A 17,727-nucleotide genomic window follows, 5' to 3' on the forward strand; every position below is an offset into this window, starting at 1 on the left:
AGTCTGTGATTGCTTTCTTGTCTTCGATTTTCTTGACTGTGATTGCTTCAGTCTTCCTAAGTCTTTATTTTGTTGGTTTCTCTTATTTCATGCTCCATGCTCATTTGTTGGCGGTGTTTGCAAACACGTCGTGGACTCATATTTGATCACGGGGGTTTTGGAGGCCAAACAAGTTTCTGGTGGCCTGGACTCGGATTCATATAGTAGTTATGCAAGTACTTACAAACATGTACATCTTTCCTCAATCCTTGATGGTTTTGGTTACATTTATTAAACAATTTACAAGCAAGAAAACTTCCCAATCCACTATTGTTATTGTTATAAACAACCTCCTGGTGCTTCGGAGCTCATTAACTGTATAATAGTTGTAAACAAAGCTGCCCGAGATTGAGAAAAGATGTACAGGTTCATAAGGGCTTGCATAATTTCTTTATGAATCCGGGACCTGGAATTCTGTTAATGTTCCTGGCCTCTGCACCCTTGTGTGGCTTTGGATCGCGTATCTCTCGCATCTGGGTATGTCCTGTCATGAATCCTGTGGTGTTTCCTTCTTCCTGGTGAGTTCCCATGTGTTTTCCTTCTCCATTAATAGTTAGCTTCACGGAGCTCCTCCCCCCTGAAAACCAGAGTTAAATACTATAATGTAATGCCAATTTCTTGGCGAGCCCTGGTAGCTTGCTGATCGCTTCTCTCCCTTCCTGATCGACATAGAGGGGAAAAATTGCCTATGTCTGTGCTAGAAGTGAGGGTGGAGATGCCAACTGACAGTAGGCTACCGTCCCTTTTCCACCAAACAAGTGGGGACGGTGGAGCGACGAGCCTGCAATAGTTTCGAGAGAATTCGATAATTTGTTTACAAAGTTGGGCAAGTTCTTTTGGCAGGTTTCAAGGCTTCAGTCTATTGAACCCACCAGTGGTTTGTTTTGACTCACTAGGGAAGGAGCCTCCCGTAGTGAGGTGGCAAAAATATGACATGGCTCCCTGCACCTCAGAGGACTAGGTTCTGGTGCTGGTTCCCAGTAGGCCAATAGAACTATGCGGCTAATGCAACCTTTTAACATTTATTGTAAAACTATTTTTAATGAAAATGATTTCCTTTGCTTCAAAACAAGCTCAACATGAAGGTTCTACCACAATTATAAGTTCTGAATTTATTTTTGTCGAACTAAATTTTGCATATGCATGTTACTTAATTAATGTACTCTACCATCCATATGAATTTCATGAAAATCTGAGGTGTTAAGTTGAAAAGTTCACTTTTTTGTTTGGATTTGGTATGGAATATCCTATACCACATTTTTTCCAGCCTGTTCACTAGCCTACTCTACACTGAAGGAATATTTCCTAACGCCATCATGGCTCATTTGTGTTACGTATCAGTATCCACTTATAACTTCTCATTTAATTGATTCTATTTTGGATCAGCTGTCCTTGCTCGCATCTCCTCTGGACTATTCTCTCTTATCTCATGTGCTTAGCCTCTTAATCTCTACCATCTTAAATCATTTTCCTTTCTTAATAGAATATTAGGTTATGGATTTGTAGAGCTTTAATCAGGTGTCTTTATCATGTCAATATTTTAATGGCTCTTATGCCTCAAACTATGAACTTCCAGGCAGAGATGCTAGATTTTTTTCCATTTGTGAAAAGATTCATATATACTGTGTGTGTGTGTATATGCATCCATGCATGCATGCACTGGGAGGGAGGAGAAGAGAGATGAGGAAGAAGACAAAAGACAAAGAAAGAAGAGATAGCGTAGAGGGAGGGGGGGGGGGGGGGGGGATTGTGCAAATCGGCCATTAAATATATTAATACCACATGCATAAATGATTCATAATACTTTATCTAGTACTGTACAAGATTCCATGCAAAATCTTTATGCACAAAATTTTCAGAGAAGGATTTGAAATGAAGGAGTCACTTATAATAACCCATAATGTATATGCAAGTGTATTTGATAAATCTAGGACTGACTACAATTGCTATTCGGTAACAAATTTCAGTCCGAAATAAAACTTTTACTATAGCTGTTCCCATTTTTTTTTAAATATACATCAATAGTTTTTTAATAAAATTTTAATGCACTCTGCTTATTCCTAGGCCGGGCTCAGAGAGTAGAAAAACTTCCGAAACCCCTCTCCAGGAATGCACCGAAAAAGTGCACATGCATCACATACTATAAATATTTGGTGACCAATATGGTCTCTACAATACTAAAACACACAACCTCAACTTGCATGCCTACTAAAATGACTAAAACCTAAACTACATACAACTTAACTAATCGCATACAATATCTTTTACAAATATCAACGAGCTAAAGACCTGAAGCATATCACTACAAAGCCACCAACTGAATCTAGTACAGATAACGGAGAGATGATACAGTCATCATACCTTGTGGCGCACCTGGGAGTGGGCAGTCACGTGCTGGAGGACAGACGGGGGTGGTCCTACTCCACCCGGGGCCACCAGCCCGCCCGCTCCACCTACAGAACGCCCCTCCACCATGCCCGACAGACCATCACCCTACCACAATAACAATGTCACACACACACATGTACACAAACACGCACACATTCTAAGTTATTGCTTTTAAAAATTTATTAGTATATAACGTATTGCTTTTTAATTTTCTAGTTAGAATGAGCTCGTATGGTTTGCTTTGTTGGCATCTGTTTATGAATGAAGGTAAATTAATTAATTTTTACCAAATCTTGTTCTTATTACACACTTTAAGATTACTGTGCCAACACAGCTCCCCCACTTTTTTTAATGTAATTAGCCCCGAGAGCACTTCAACAGTTCACACCACATGTGCTCCTGACGATCATTCGATACTGAAGGCTTCATTTATAAGGTTACGCACTTCAGAAAATAATCTGTCATGGTTAAATATTTAAATTACATAAACCCTATCTTAATGTACTACTGCATCATTCCAAAATACTATATTAAATCTCAGCTTTGTGTGCTTGAATAAGAATGCTTTAGAACAAATACGTACGAACATGAATAAGGGTATTTTCAGAAGGTCTATTAACCCAAGTCGGCACATATTTATATCCAACTAATTACGTACTGATCTAGCTTATGCTTCAGACTTTTCCATAGGGTTTGCTTGTACAATATTACTTTGAGAATTTTTCCATAGATCTGCAGCCTTATTTCCAAACCAGTGTGGCCCATTTCTTTTCTAATTCTAATCACTTAAATACATTGTTTTAGGTTTAAAGAATTTTTTAAATTGCAAAGAATAAAAGGATGCAAATGACCATAACAGATGCCATAGACATTTCCCCATATTAAATAAAAAAGCCTAGCAGAAAAAGCACTATTCTGAACATGACAGGCAATGTGTCTGCCATGCATATCAAGAAGACAGGTTATAGAGTGAAGGAATAACAAAAGCAGAGAAAGAGAAAATACTCAAGAGGTACAAGGAACAAAACATCAAAACAAAGGAGAATACCGGAGAATAGGAGCAGTTCCACTGTGAGAAATAATGAGAATAATAATGAAATAATTATTAACACTGTAATAATAATGAAATGTTCCATAATGAGAAATTAAATTCTTTGAGTGTAGAATGGTTGGAGTTTGATCTGAAAACTGAGACAGGCGACAAAACTACAAGGAGACCGAGAAGGCCTATTATCCCCTATGAAAGCAACTGCCTTTTATATCCAATTGCATTTCCAGACGACGAGTCACAATAACGTGGCTTAAGACAAGAAAACCAAGCCACACCAGAAAATAAGACGACGATGATGTTTTGGTCGTCCTGGACCATTATCAGGTCATTTTCCAATTGCATTTGTCTAAGGCTACTTTTAGAGCACTACAGCAATGCTGTGCAATGTGTGACCCAGCTACCTGTCCCAAATATCTACAACCTTACTTTCAAACTGTTATTTAGCTTACCAAATTCCTTTTTGCATACAAACTTAATTCAGTTTGAACTTATTGTTTTGTGTCAAAATATCAAAGTAAAGTAGCAATCCATAGAAGAAGTGTGTGTCACTGAACCTTGGGTAGAGAAGCCCTTGGAAGGTAAGGATAATGGGCGAGAATAGCAGAACTGCCCACAAGACAGCCCATAGAAGAACATGGTCTGCAAAGGGCCCCTAGCATGGACAACACAAAAACTACTGTGTAACTATTAAAGAAGGAGAGATGAGCCTACCACCACCAGGCCAGTTATAATACATGATGTGGAAATGGTGTGCCATAACCTGAAAGCTGTCAGTATCATGCGGATAACTGATTCAACCTGCAAACTTGAGAAAAAGAGGAGAAATCCATTTCCCACACCACCAAAAGCACCCCACACAAATCCAACCCAGAATTCAGGAAGGAAGGGAAATTCCCAATAGGCCTCCGATAGATCCAGGCAAGCAAGCCATAAGATGCTTGAAACCACCTGGGAAACATATAGGATAAAGGCATTCAGAGAGTTCCCCACCACACCAGCACTGGGACATACTATGAAGGAACTGGCAGGATGAACCATGCAGACATCCAACCCAGAGTGAGCTCTGAAAATGGGCATGTGCTGGCACTCCAGAGCACATATTTAAAACCACACTCACTTGGGCAGCCAACACCCCAGAACTCCTACCTCAAGTCTGAAAAATATGGACATCAGACAGCCTATAGCTAAAACCATAGTAGTCAACTACAGCCAAAACCCTTAGCAATGCATGCTACTAGTACCTATGAAATCCTTACCTCCGAGGAGAGGAAAGAACAGAGAAGCAAAACAAAAAGACTGAAACAAAAGATGGAAAGCAACCAAGCAGACAGAGAAACCAAAACAACAAGTTGGCAAGAACGTAGAGCCAAATGGACGGTGGGGGGCAACCATGATCCTTGGGAACAATACAAACACCCTGGGAATGGAAATTGTGACTGCAACAACACAAAACAAGGTAGAAGATGGAAGAAGCCCTGAAAAAAAGAACCAATGCTCTTCCAAAATTGTCTGGAGAAGACACCCTGCAATGACAAAAAGCACCTCTGTCAAGTGGGTGCATGTCCTGAAGACCACCATCCCAAACACCGAGAACAACTGGGGCACGAACAAGCAAGACTCTTGCCGCAACCATGAAGGAAGGTCCAACAAAACAAAATGTGAACAACCAGAATACCCATCTCCAAACCCCTCCCCCCCCCAACCTGAAAAACCCCTTTATTGCACATTTTATAGCCATTCTGCTATGGTCACAGTAATGAAAACTTCTGAGAAGTCTGTGTATATTACAGTCCCATTTTCCTTGTCGTCCATTACCTTGAAAGCCATATTATGGGGTTCAACAATACTGAGTGGCAGGAGAATAATGGTCTCAGCCCATGCTGGCCAGGGTCATTCACAAGTTATGACTTCAATACCCAAGTATACAAAAAATCTGAATAAGTTTTGTTTTTGTTTTTCACCTAACATATACAATAGTCATTGATTTTTATAAAGAACGATATTGTATACCGTTGGGTTAGCCGATATATTTGTTCTAGTACATAATGAATTAAAAATTTTAATTCCCCTTTTTTTATGAATTATAATGGTAGACATTTTAAGTGTTTATAAAATGAACAAGAGCAAGCAGTTTCAAGCACCAAAATTACATCTCTCATGGATGCCAGTCACCTGGGCTCTAGCTCTAGAAGACTTGAACTGCAGACCCCACGCATGTGAGGCCGAAGCTCTATCGACCGAGCTATTGAGAAGTCTTAATAAGGAAAGTTTCCAGATTCAAGCAGCATCCTGCTGCCAAACTGGAATTTTCTATTTTCCCCGACTACTACTAAAGCTCAGAGGAATTAGTGATCCACACCCGTCAGATAAATTTATATGACGAGGGCGTCATATAAACTTAAACAGTTAAACGAACACCATTTATGCCTTAGCCCCCCATCTCCAGCTACTTCTTGTGGGGTTCTCTATTTCCATTTCATCTCATGCACTCATTCACAATCTCTGCAAATAGTGTTCTTAGCTAATTTCACACACAGGGGTTATCTTATCTTCACTTTCCACCCACAATACCTTTAAATGGCCCCAATCACATTCTGCATTTACCACCGGTGCTCAAATTGCCAAATGTTGTTGTGTTATATGTTTATATTTTTTTTACCGTGCATACCAAGATGAAGGCCTTAAGCCGAGCCATTCAAGGGTTAACCTACTTTACTTAATCCACATTGACTTTCAGCAATTTCTTGCACACCACCAAATTTTAAACTAATCAACATTATACTTTTACCATTTCCAATTAAAAAAATCATCATCTACATCCATAAAATTGTACTCTCCCTTTTTTGATACTCTTCTCCCTCAAAAACCAACAGGGGTTAATTTAATGTTTTATTGATTTTAGCATTAAAAACTAATAATTATTTTTTTATTTATGATGAAAGTGCATTTTGGCAATTTAGTCAAAATAAGTGTTAATAGTACTAGACACATACAAAAGTTACACTATTATCAGCCAACATATTGAAGCCTTAGTGTGTTTTTATTATATACACAATATTGTATAAATCTGCTTTCATATTACAGAATATGATTAAGTTTCCCAAACCACACTCCTATAGATGACATTTTTGACCATTGTAATTAGTACTACATTCTCATTATTACATTATTCTCATTATCAACCATTATAAATGTTTTCTCCTCACTTGACTTGGATAAACTAAGTCAAGTTTATCTACTTCACTTGAGCCTAGTTTATCAAAACAATACTTGAAGAGTGTCTACAGTAGACTCTTTTTGCTACGAATAGCTTTCCATACAATAGGAAAGCAACCTGTGTACCGAATGCCCATATAATTGAACACACACACACCATTCATATTATATTTATATATATAATTACACACACACACACACATTATAGTATATGCACATATATACTGTATATAGTACAGCATAATTATATTATACTGTATATAGTACAGTACAATATAAAAGGGATTAAACATTACATTAGTTCCTCTAAGCAAAATGTAACATCAATAACCCAAATTTGTCTCAATGAATTTAACATTATTGCTCTTTTCTATATTACTAACTGCACTACAATGTTACAGCACTTGATACAATAGTCACAGCAGCAGCAGCAATAAACATGCTATCCAAACCTAAACTACCATTACAATAGCAAAAGGACGTCTCACCTGAGGTTGGGGTGCAGTAGGTAGGCTGGCAGAGTATGCAGGAAGGGTATGATGAACACCAGTGTGCATTTCCACTTTACCACCAGCATAACCTGTAAGAACTGAACATCTGTTAATCCACTATAAAAAAAAAAAAATACAGTACTGGAACAAAGTATTTATATTATAATCATAAATGTTTAACCAGTTTATACATTTTTCATGTTTAACAACAATAAAATCCACTGGCCATTCAAACTATGAAATGCTTTTGAAACTCGGCCCATGACCACAAGTTTATCAGCTTAAAATTTCTAATACAGTATGAAGGAAATCTGACTAATTAGAAGAATTAAAAACCAAAACGCCAAACAAACTAGAGCACAAGTTCCCCAAACGACCCTAGAGTAGCACAAACGCATTAATTATCTGGACCCAAATTCATAAAGCAGTTACGCAAGCACTTACGAACCTGTACATCTTTTCTCAATCTTTTCTGGCTTTGTTTACAATTATAATGAGCTTATAATGATTATAATGAGCTCCAAAGCACCAAGAGACTGTTTATAACAATAACAATTGATTGGGAAGGTTTCATGCTTGTAAACTGTTAAATAAATGTAACCAAAGCCTATCAAAGATTGAGGAAAGATGTACAAGTTCGTAAGTACGTGCGTAACTGCTTTTTAAATCTGGGTCCTGGTTTGTCTCATTAGTTCAATAAACCAAAAGTTCCGGCCAGACCGATAATTTCTCAGGAAAATGATTTGAAAAATACATCAATGCCCAGAAAAGCTGACAAAACCAGCTTATACGACCAACACAATTTGAATGAATCTGTCCCCACCTGAAGAAATGTTTACATTAGATGAGAATTATAGAGAAACTTGATCAAGAGTCACCATATCTCAGGATATAGAAAAACTGGTGTAATTTGCAGTGACGTGCTGAGAATGTGGTATTGGTGAGCATGTTAGTAGTAGTGGTGGTGGTGGTTGGAGGTGTTTGTACTGGTGGTAGATGCAGGAGTCAAGCCAATTGGTAATATCTGCATGGCAATTCCAGTGGATGCAGTGGTGGTAATGTTGGTTATATGGTTGTAATCATGGTGGTAAGAGGGGTAAACAGGGATATAAGAGAAAAAAGAGGGAAAGGGGAGAAAAATGGGAAAAGAGTTAGGGGAAGGGGGAAAAAAGAGGGAGGGAAAGGGGAAAAGGAGGAAGGGAAGGGACGGTAAGAGGAAGAGAAGGGAGGGTAAAAGAGGGAGGGAAAAGGGGGAGAAAAGAGGGAGTAATGCTCCAGATTCCTAAAATTATTATACTACTTTATGACATGACTTTGGTTGCAGCAAAAGACAAGTGAAGCAAAATGTTGACACAATATGGACAGAAGCTTCCTGAAAGCCTTTGAAAATAATGATTGTTATATATATAGTACAGTACACATGTACTACTGAGCATGGCCAGCTTCTAAGACACTTTGTAGCCCAATAAAAATTAATTACTACTACTACCTTTATTAGACTATCATTTGCAACCAAGAATACTGGGATTATCCCCTGGCATCAGGATATACATGTAGAAATGGTTACCATTACTTTTAGTATGTATCATATGTGCACAAGCAACACCAGTGATCAACAACACTGAGGTTTAGCTTTAATACCTAGTATTACGTGTAGTTGAATTTCACACAAGATTTGTGTGTCAGCCCGATCAAGGGTACCTGATTAACCTAATGAACGTTTTACACAGTGCCCTGTTCTGAATCCATGTTGTCCAGTGTTAAGTAGATGACGTGATTCCATGTGTTTTGTAATCTTGCTTCTTACCACTCTTTCAAAGAGTTTTATGATGTGTGAAGTTAAGATATATTGGTCTATAATTTCTTGCATCTGCTTTACTACCTCCTTTGTGAAGTGGTGCAATCTCCACAGTTTTAAGTATATCAGGGATGACACCAGTACCTAGGCTCTGTTTCCAAAAGATATTTAGGGCCTGGTGCAGAGTGCATAGGCATGCTGACAATAGATACTTCAAAGTCCAGTGCGGTTAGGGTGACATCTGATCAATGTTAGTAATTACCTAAGTGTAGTTACAGGATGAGAGCTACTCATATACTTAAGAATTTGAATGGTGCCATATTCATAAAGAATTCATTTGGGTTATTGATCATTTGTTCAGGGTTCACTGAAAACAGAATCGTACTGAAGTCATGGTACTGTATTTCACTCATTTCTTTTTCGTCATCTGTGAAAATTCCATCACCCTTTTTCACAAGGGCCCAATGCTGGATGCAGTTTTTGTTCTAGTTTTTGCATAGGAGAAAAAGTATTTCAGATTCCTCTCTATTTCACTTATGGCCTTTTGCTCTCTTTGCCTTGCGTGGCCTTTATAAATTTCTTGCAGTCAAGCTCGATTATTTTTATTTCCCTACATAGCCTTCCTCGTCGTTGTTGGGATAGAGTGGAGGGTTTGAGATGTTCTGCTATCTGCAGTAGACTATGTTCAAGACTAAAGCATACAATACTGACTAGTCAGTCAGTAAGCCATTATGGTAAACTTAACTCTCCATTCATTGTGTGGGCATTCAACTCTGTATGTGGATGGTTGGTTGGATTTTATTTTAGTTCAAGTTTAGTTTAGTTCAACAAAGTACCAGGTTCGGAAACTTTTAAAAATAAGGGAAATATGCCATATGAGATTAATTCTCTCTCCAAACAGATTCTCCAAGTAGATGTCTAACATAAAATAGATTGAAATTGAAATTTGGTAAGTAAAATTTACCCGTAGAGCATGGGAAAAAATAGGGGACAAATTAAATTAGAGGTACCAATTGGCCAGAATAATTGAATTTGCACTGTAATCAAATGCAATGTTTCAAGCATTCTGTAATCTATACAAGAAACTACACGGATAGTGAAATATGAACTGCAACAAAATTAAATTTATATAGATGTGATAGGGACAATAGGTTAAATGGAGGAGTATTGTATACTGGATTAAAGAATAAATATTTTAACAAAATTTCTAAACTCCACAAACGAAGTGGAGATACAGTACTTGGAATCAAAGTAAAGAGCACAATCCTTGTGTAATATGCAAATCTTTAGATGTAGCGATTAAGAAATTCACAGAATAGAAGCAAAACTCAAAATATTTCAACAATTGAGAAAATTCAGTAGAGTACCAGATATCTTCCTGGGACACTTCAACCTATCCAGTTTAAGATGGAGGATAAAATTATAACAAAATCAACATGGAATTGACCAAAAAGGTTACAGAGCTTCTTAAATTTAAAATTTTTTCCTCAACCAGCAGATCAGAGAATCGACTAACAACAAAAATCTACTCTTGATCTGATCATGAACAATGAAGAAATAATCAGGCAAGTTACAATCTCAGATACTGTACTGCACTTCATAATCAGATCACAAAGTAGTAGGCAGCCATCGGTCATGGGAGACTATGGAGTTGCGCTCTGGAGTGGCCTCTCCAGGGCACAAAGCCAGGATGGGTGATTGGAGGAGAAGCTGTCACTCCAAGCAGCAGGTCCCCCTTCTCCATGGCGCCGAAAGTCTCCAATGGAAAGGTAAACGCCAATACAATTAGTTCCAGCGCTGTCGCAGGAACTGTCAGAACGAGGTTGAAGGCAACAACGAACTGCCCTAGGGGCTCCAGCTCCAGAGTTAATCTAGAGGTTGGTGAAAGAAGGCACAGGGACTCAAATCCCGGAGACCGCTGTGGTCGGGGCCGGAGAAGAACCACCTCAGCAAGGGCAAGAACGACACCAGCCTCCTGAAGTAGAGCCTGGGCCGCACGACCCCCAGGAGGTGGACTTCCGAGCCCCCCGAAGGAACAGGTTGCACCTCTTCATTCAATGCATTCTGGTGAAGTAGGACACTGAATAAAGTAGGATGCTGGATACTCAATTTCCTGTCGAACAGAACACAAAGAGTAACAGTCAATCAAATAAAATTGAGTCCAAGCACAGTTAAAAGCTCTGTACCTCAAGGTACATTCCTTGCACCACTGCTTTTCCTTATTCTCATATCAGATATAGTCAAAAATAAAAGTCACAGCTTCATGTCATCCTTTGCAGATGACACAAAAATCAGCATGAAAATTACCTCTGCTGAAGACATTGAAAAACTACAAGCAGATATTAAGTTTTTGATTGGACAACAGAAAATAACATGATGTTTAACAGTGATAAATTCCAAGTACTCAAGTACAGCAAAAATGAGGATCTGAAACATAATACAGGGTACAAAACACAATCGAATCTGCCCATAGTAGGAAAACAGCATGTCAAGGATTTAGGAATAATGATGTCCGATGACCTAACGTTTAGGGAGCATAACCAAGCAAATATTGTGTCAGCCAGAAAAATTATAGGATGGATTACGAGAACTTTCAAATCCAGGGATCCCATCACAATGGTTGTACTTTTCAAATCATTTGTGCTGTTCCGTCCTGAGTACTGCTCGGTACTCACTTCCCCCTTTAGAGCAGGAGAGTGCTGAAATTGAGGGAATACAGAAAACATATACGGCACGCATAGTCGCGATAAAGCACCTCAATTATTGGGATCATCTCAAAGCTCTCCAAATGCACTCACTAGAAAGGAGACGAGAGAGATACAAAATAACATACACGTGGAAGATACTGGAGGGCCAGGTCCCAAATCTGCACAGTAAAATAACAACGTACTGGAGTGTACGATATGGAAAAAAAAAAAGAATATAACCAGTGAAGAGCAGAGGTGCCATAGGCACAATCAGAGAACACTGTATAAACATCAAAAGGCCGCGGTTGTTCAACATCCTTCCAGCGACTATAAGAAATATTGCTGGAACAACCGTGGACATCTTCAACAGAAAACTAGATTGTTTTCAAAAAAAAAAAAAGTGCTGGACCAACCGGGCTGTGGTTGGTATGTGGCCCTGCGGGACGCTCCACGCAACAGCCTGGTGGACCAAGCTCTCACAAGTCAAGCCTGGCCTTGGGCCAGGCTTGGGGAGTAGAAGAACTCCCAGAACCCCATCAAATAGGTTGTGAAGCTTTTAGTGGTCTTGCTTTTCTTCCATGTTTCCAGAGACTAGAAAAGGGGCACCCATGTTGGAAACTCATTCTTTGGGAATGACTGACTGGTGAAGTCTGAGGTTAATATGAGGTATAGCAAGGTATATTGAGCATGCCATTCACACTTTCAATGAATTTGGAAACACTGGATTTTGACATTGGGCAATGGGATCTTTTTTTTAAACCAGTCTCCAGACCCCCTTTTATTACCACTAAAACACTTTTTCAGAGTCTCATTGATGTTATCTTAAAGGTTAAGGAATATACATCTTCCAAAAAACAAGTCAGAATCAATTGAATAAGAATGCCCATTATTTTTTTTCATTAGTCATATTTAACCAATTGTCATAAGAACCAAATACTGAATCACGAAAAATTACTGCAATATTTAAACATGTTTCTATCAGATACCGTTCCTATATCATTTGGCAATCCACCCCATTTTTCTCGGTGTCCACATTTTCTCCATACTGTATTAGCTGTTTTCATTCCTGTCATTCATTGTTATGTCTGCAAATAACTGTACCAAATGCTTCTTTGGGGGTTATCTTAACAATTGAATAGGGTCAGGTTCAGATAAAGCTATGCACATGAAGATCCTTACTCAATAGGCAATAAATGAATCATAGATCAAGGTTGGTTGTGAGAAGAGAAACAAAAACTTAATTAAAAGCATCTTCAATCAAAATATTTAAATTCTGAACTTTTTAAATTATTTAAGCAGTGTAACTCCAAGTTGCAATTCACCTGGCTGAGGTGCTGGATTATGGGGCTGGTGATCAAGAGCCGAAGGTGCACCACTAACTCCTTGACCAGCAGTGGTAGCTGGCACAGGTACCACCCCGGGAACTGGTGCTCCAACCGATGCAGCTGCAACCGCTGCCGCCGTTACCGCAGCTGGAGTTGTAGGTTGACCAGGACGAGCACCCAACTGTGTGATGGTAGGGCCTCGAACGTAGCTCCCTGGACCCACACCAACCCCCCCAGGGCCACTAGTAACCCCCTGCCCCCCCTGGGTGAGTCCCCCAGCAACACCCCCTGCACTCACAATGCCTGACACTGCCTCACCCCGACCAGACAGATCATCAATACGACGTTTCATCACGCACTACATTACACCTGAAAAGAAAGAGAAGTTATACAGTACAGTATTACAGTAAAAAGTGTCATGGAAGATTCATGAAATAAATTATTTCATTTTTTAAAGATTTAAAGAGCCTTACATAGTTATGCCTTATAAACATCTTTATTATCTTTATATATAATATATAATGTAAATACTATAAGTAGATATAAACAAACACAATACAAATGTCATGCAATAAGCAGGGGTGATCTGTACTTTATTTCATTATGCTACATTTAGAAAAGTGACATTTCTTCTCATAGAGCACTTTTATGTATAACTAATGTACTTAGTACATGTGTAAAAGTTAAAAGACATGAGATACACTCTTGGTGTCCCGGCATCTCGATAATCTTTGTCTTGCAAAGTTAGGAAATGATCAATGATGGTGCCATTCACGACCCTTCTATTTTATCCTTCTGCCACTCTTAAGAGATATAGTCTTCCTATTTTTATGACATTTGTTTTCATAATTTGAATCCATAAACTTGTTCTGGATTTTTAGCATCTACAAAATTTACAGGATTTTTTTTTAATTTCAAAGCTTTGTATGCAGTGACTGTTCTTGTGTGTACAATTATATATGCACATGTAATAGAGCAGAGGTTATAGTTATAGCAAAACAAGATAAATAAAAAATATTTGTTCTAATGGGCTGGGGTCAAGGGCTGGGTTAAGAGCAGGGGTTTAGCTGGGTGAAAGGCAGGGAAGTGGGAGGGGGTAAAGAGCTGGCGTGTGGGAGTGGTAAAGAGCTGGGGAGTGTGAGGGGTAAAGAGCTGGGGAGTGGGAGTGGTAAAGAGCTGGCGTGTGGGAGTGGTAAAGAGCTGGGGAGTGGGAGGGGTAAAGAGCTGGGGAGTGGGAGGGGTAAAGAGCTGGGGAGTGGGAGGGGTAAAGAGCTGGGGAGTGGGAGGGGTAAAGAGCTGGGGAGTGGGAGGGGTAAAGAGCTGGGGAGTGGGAGGGGTAAAGAGCTGGGGAGTGGGAGGGGTAAAGAGCTGGGGAGTGGGAGTGGTAAAGAGCTGGCGTGTGGGAGTGGTAAAGAGCTGGGGAGTGGGAGTGGTAAAGAGCTGGGGAGTGGGAGTGGTAAAGAGCTGGGGAGTGGGAGGGGTAAAGAGCTGGGGAGTGGGAGTGGTAAAGAGCTGGGGAGTGGGAGTGGTAAAGAGCTGGGGAGTGGGAGTGGTAAAGAGCTGGGGAGTGGGAGTGGTAAAGAGCTGGCATGTGGAATGGAGGTGGTGCTGGGGTGTGGGATGGGGGGGAAGGCACTGGGATGTGGGATGGAGAGGCACTAAGGTGTGAGATGGGGGGGAGGCTCTGGGGTGTAAGATAGGGGAGGGGCACAGGAGTGTGGGATGGGGGGGGCCCAAGGATGTGGGATGGGGGGGAAAAGGATGTAGGATGGGGGGGCTCAAGGATGTGGGGGGCCAAGGATGTGGGATGGGGGGCCCAAGGATGTGGGATGGGGGGCCCAAGGATGTGGGATGGGGGGCCCAAGGATGTGGGATGGGGGGGGTAGGCACTGGGGGTGTGGGATGAGGGGGTAGGCACTGGGGGGGTAAAGTGGTGTGTGGGTATGTGGGATGGGGGGGGGTAGGCACTGGGGGTGTGGGATGGGGGGGTAGGCACTGGGGGTGTGGGATGGGGGGGTAGGCACTGGGGTGTGGGATGGGGGGGTAGGCACTGGGGTGTGTGGGATGGGAGGGTAGGCACTGGGGTGTGTGGGATGGGAGGGTAGGCACTGGGGTGTGTGGGATGGGGGGGTAGGCACTGGGGTGTGTGGGATGGGGGGGTAGGCACTGGGGTGTGTGGGATGGGGGGGTAGGCACTGGGGTGTGTGGGATGGGGGGGTAGGCACTGGGGTGTGTGGGATGGGGGGGGTAGGCACTGGGGTGTGTGGGATGGGGGGGGGGGTAGACACTGGGGTGTGTGGGATGGGGGGGTAGGCACTGGGGGGTGTGGGATGGGGGGGGTAGGCACTGGGGTGTGTGGGATGGGGGGGGGTAGACACTGGGGTGTGTGGGATGGGGGTGTAGGCACTGGGCGTGTGGGGAGACATTGGGGGTGGCATAAGGGAAAGCACTGGACAGTGGGATAGAGGGGCGGGTGTTGGGGACTTGGATAAAGAGGAGGCACTGGGGAGTTGGATGGGAGATGCTGGGGATGTGGGATGGGGAGAAGTACTGGGGAGCTGGATAGGGGTGGAGCTGGATAGGGGGGGAGTTGGATAGGGAGAGGCACTGGGGAGTTGGAGGGGGGGGGAAGACACTGGGGAGTTGGATGGGAGGCGCTGGGGTGTGGGATTAGGGAAGGCACTGGGAAAGGTGTTGGGCAGTTGGTTGATAGAATTGTAAGGACAGTGGAATGGATATAAACATAAAACTAAGACAGGCTTCAAGAGATTGTTTCAAATTAAATCGGAATGCCAGAGGCTATTGACGAATGAAGCCATGTGCGTATGTGTAAAGGTGTGTGTGTATCTGTGCGTGCGCGCGCGCACACTGACGTTAGCAAGATCAACTTTTTTCAAGGTAAGTTTATGTGGTGGCATGCACTTGTAAGCGGTGGGTGAGGGAAAAGGGAGACCAGTAATGCGCATGAGTGTGTGTATCGATTCATTCACAAGTGTGGCAGGCTTCAGTCAAAACGGCGGAGGAGCGAGTTATAAACCGAGAGGAGGGTCGGGCGGGGGCCGGTGCCGCCTGGCTAGCGAGAGAGGGGGCGACGCAGGGGGTGTGGGCTAGTCAGCTGGTGCGGCAGGCAGCGAGGGCACGCCCGCCCGCCCGCCTGCAACAACACCCCCTTCCCCCACACACACACACACACAATCACTCATTCCCCTTCAACCTGCCTCCTCACACACACACACACCTACTACCACACTCCCTCCCACCATCACTTTAATTGCCTCAAGCCTAACCTCCCCCCTTCACAATGTTTTTACTACGAGCGCCTATCTCAAAAGAGTGATAAAGAGGTTGTAGTGTGGTGTCAACCCCAAGCCTTACTACAGTGTCCGGGTGCCCTCTACTGCGGCGGACGAGGCGTGAGCAAGCAAACACTCCTCTACAGCACAGGCGGCGGGTGTTCGCCTGCGGCTCAAGCAGTCATTGCCCACAGGAAAGTCCATCAGCGCTTACAGAGACCATCTTGGTAATCTAATTTTGTCTTAAGAGTTTTAAACGTGGAGGTGTGTAGGAGGCTGCGACGGAGAAGCAATGCATGTTAGACGTGAGGCGGATGGCAAGGTCCAAGGCAGGTCCTCCCTGCCCGCCTGCGCCGTACATCTGCCGGGGTAGAGGCAGAGGATTCAAGGGCGCTCTTTGCACTCCTGCCTGCAAATACAACAGGCTACTAAGACGTTCGCACAAAGACCTGATCGATTATTTACAATATAGTAATCTTATTTCTCCAACACTCCATTACTCGACCAGAACACCAACATGCTTTGTCAATACCCAGTTTGGTTAAAATTTTAAATGAGGAGAGTCACATGTCTGCAACATGCAGTTTGGTGGCTGCAGATAAAAGTGCATCGCGACGAAACTCAGACGAAGGTTATGGAAAACGTTCGTGGAAGCGATCCGGGCTGTGTCGCCAAGACAGAGGTAGTGGCGCGCTCTCGTCCCCAGCCACTCTCACTACCGATCCTCCGCCATCACAACAATAATGTAGCTCGTCCCAAGCCCTTCTCCGTCCTCACATGCCGCAGCTCTCGTCCCCAGGCGCTCTCCGTCTCTACACGCTCAAGAATGGCACTGATAATTAATAACCTAATATTACCATCCTTATATCCCATTAAGCAATATATGAATATTACCATAGTTTAACAACACTCTAACGAGTCAGTATATACCAATCTTTCAGAAATAGCGAGCGAGGTTGGTAAAATATAAAGATCAACTTTAAAACAAATTGGCATCTGGTCGGGAGTGCACCAGCAAGGCAGCCAGCGGCACAGACACAACCTGCCAGATCAGACTAGGCAGTGGATAGCTAGACTCGCCCAGCTGTTGTGTTCAGCTTGGCGGTAATAGTGTTTACTCTATCTTGAAATGAATAAATTAGTGAATAGTAGCAACCATGTGACGTGCATACTGTACAGAACAATTAAAGTGAGTATGTAAACCAACATATATAGAGAGAGTGGTAGGGGTGCCGTACGACACCTGTGCTGCGAGTAGCGCGAGGTTCGATGAAGCAACGGCACAGCGCTGCCAGACAGATAAAGACGGGAGCGGTCGAGGTGGAGAATCGCCCAACCCCGATAATATGGCTCCTGCAACACCACCCTCGTAGGAAACAGGTGTTCAAAGTCAGCCAGTGCCTTCAGAAACATTTATTCGTAGAAATAAAGAACACACG

At 42.3% G+C, this 17,727-nt stretch overlaps 1 protein-coding gene across 27 annotated transcripts in view; it reads right to left on the minus strand.

Annotated features, from left to right (window-relative positions):
• Positions 1-17,727, minus strand: part of Sin3A (SIN3 transcription regulator family member A) — a 107,528-nt gene that overhangs the window by 56,656 nt on the left and 33,145 nt on the right. For 10 of the 27 annotated variants that reach the window (XM_069316026.1, XM_069316015.1, XM_069316010.1 and 7 more), the window contains exons 2-4: positions 12,993-13,364; positions 7,183-7,283; positions 2,401-2,532 (exon numbers count right to left, since the gene is read on the minus strand). In XM_069316026.1, the coding sequence (XP_069172127.1) occupies positions 2,401-2,532; positions 7,183-7,283; positions 12,993-13,347 (588 nt within the window). In that variant the 5' untranslated portion in view covers positions 13,348-13,364. Of the gene's footprint in view, positions 1-2,400; positions 2,533-7,182; positions 7,284-12,992; positions 13,365-16,370; positions 16,693-17,727 lie in introns of those variants that run through there. The other 17 variants (XM_069316029.1, XM_069316025.1, XM_069316022.1 and 14 more) reach the window with 5 other exon arrangements.

The sequence above is a fragment of the Procambarus clarkii genome, chromosome 82 (genome assembly GCF_040958095.1).
Source record: "Procambarus clarkii isolate CNS0578487 chromosome 82, FALCON_Pclarkii_2.0, whole genome shotgun sequence".
In the NCBI taxonomy this organism is placed as follows: Eukaryota; Metazoa; Arthropoda; class Malacostraca; order Decapoda; family Cambaridae; genus Procambarus; species Procambarus clarkii.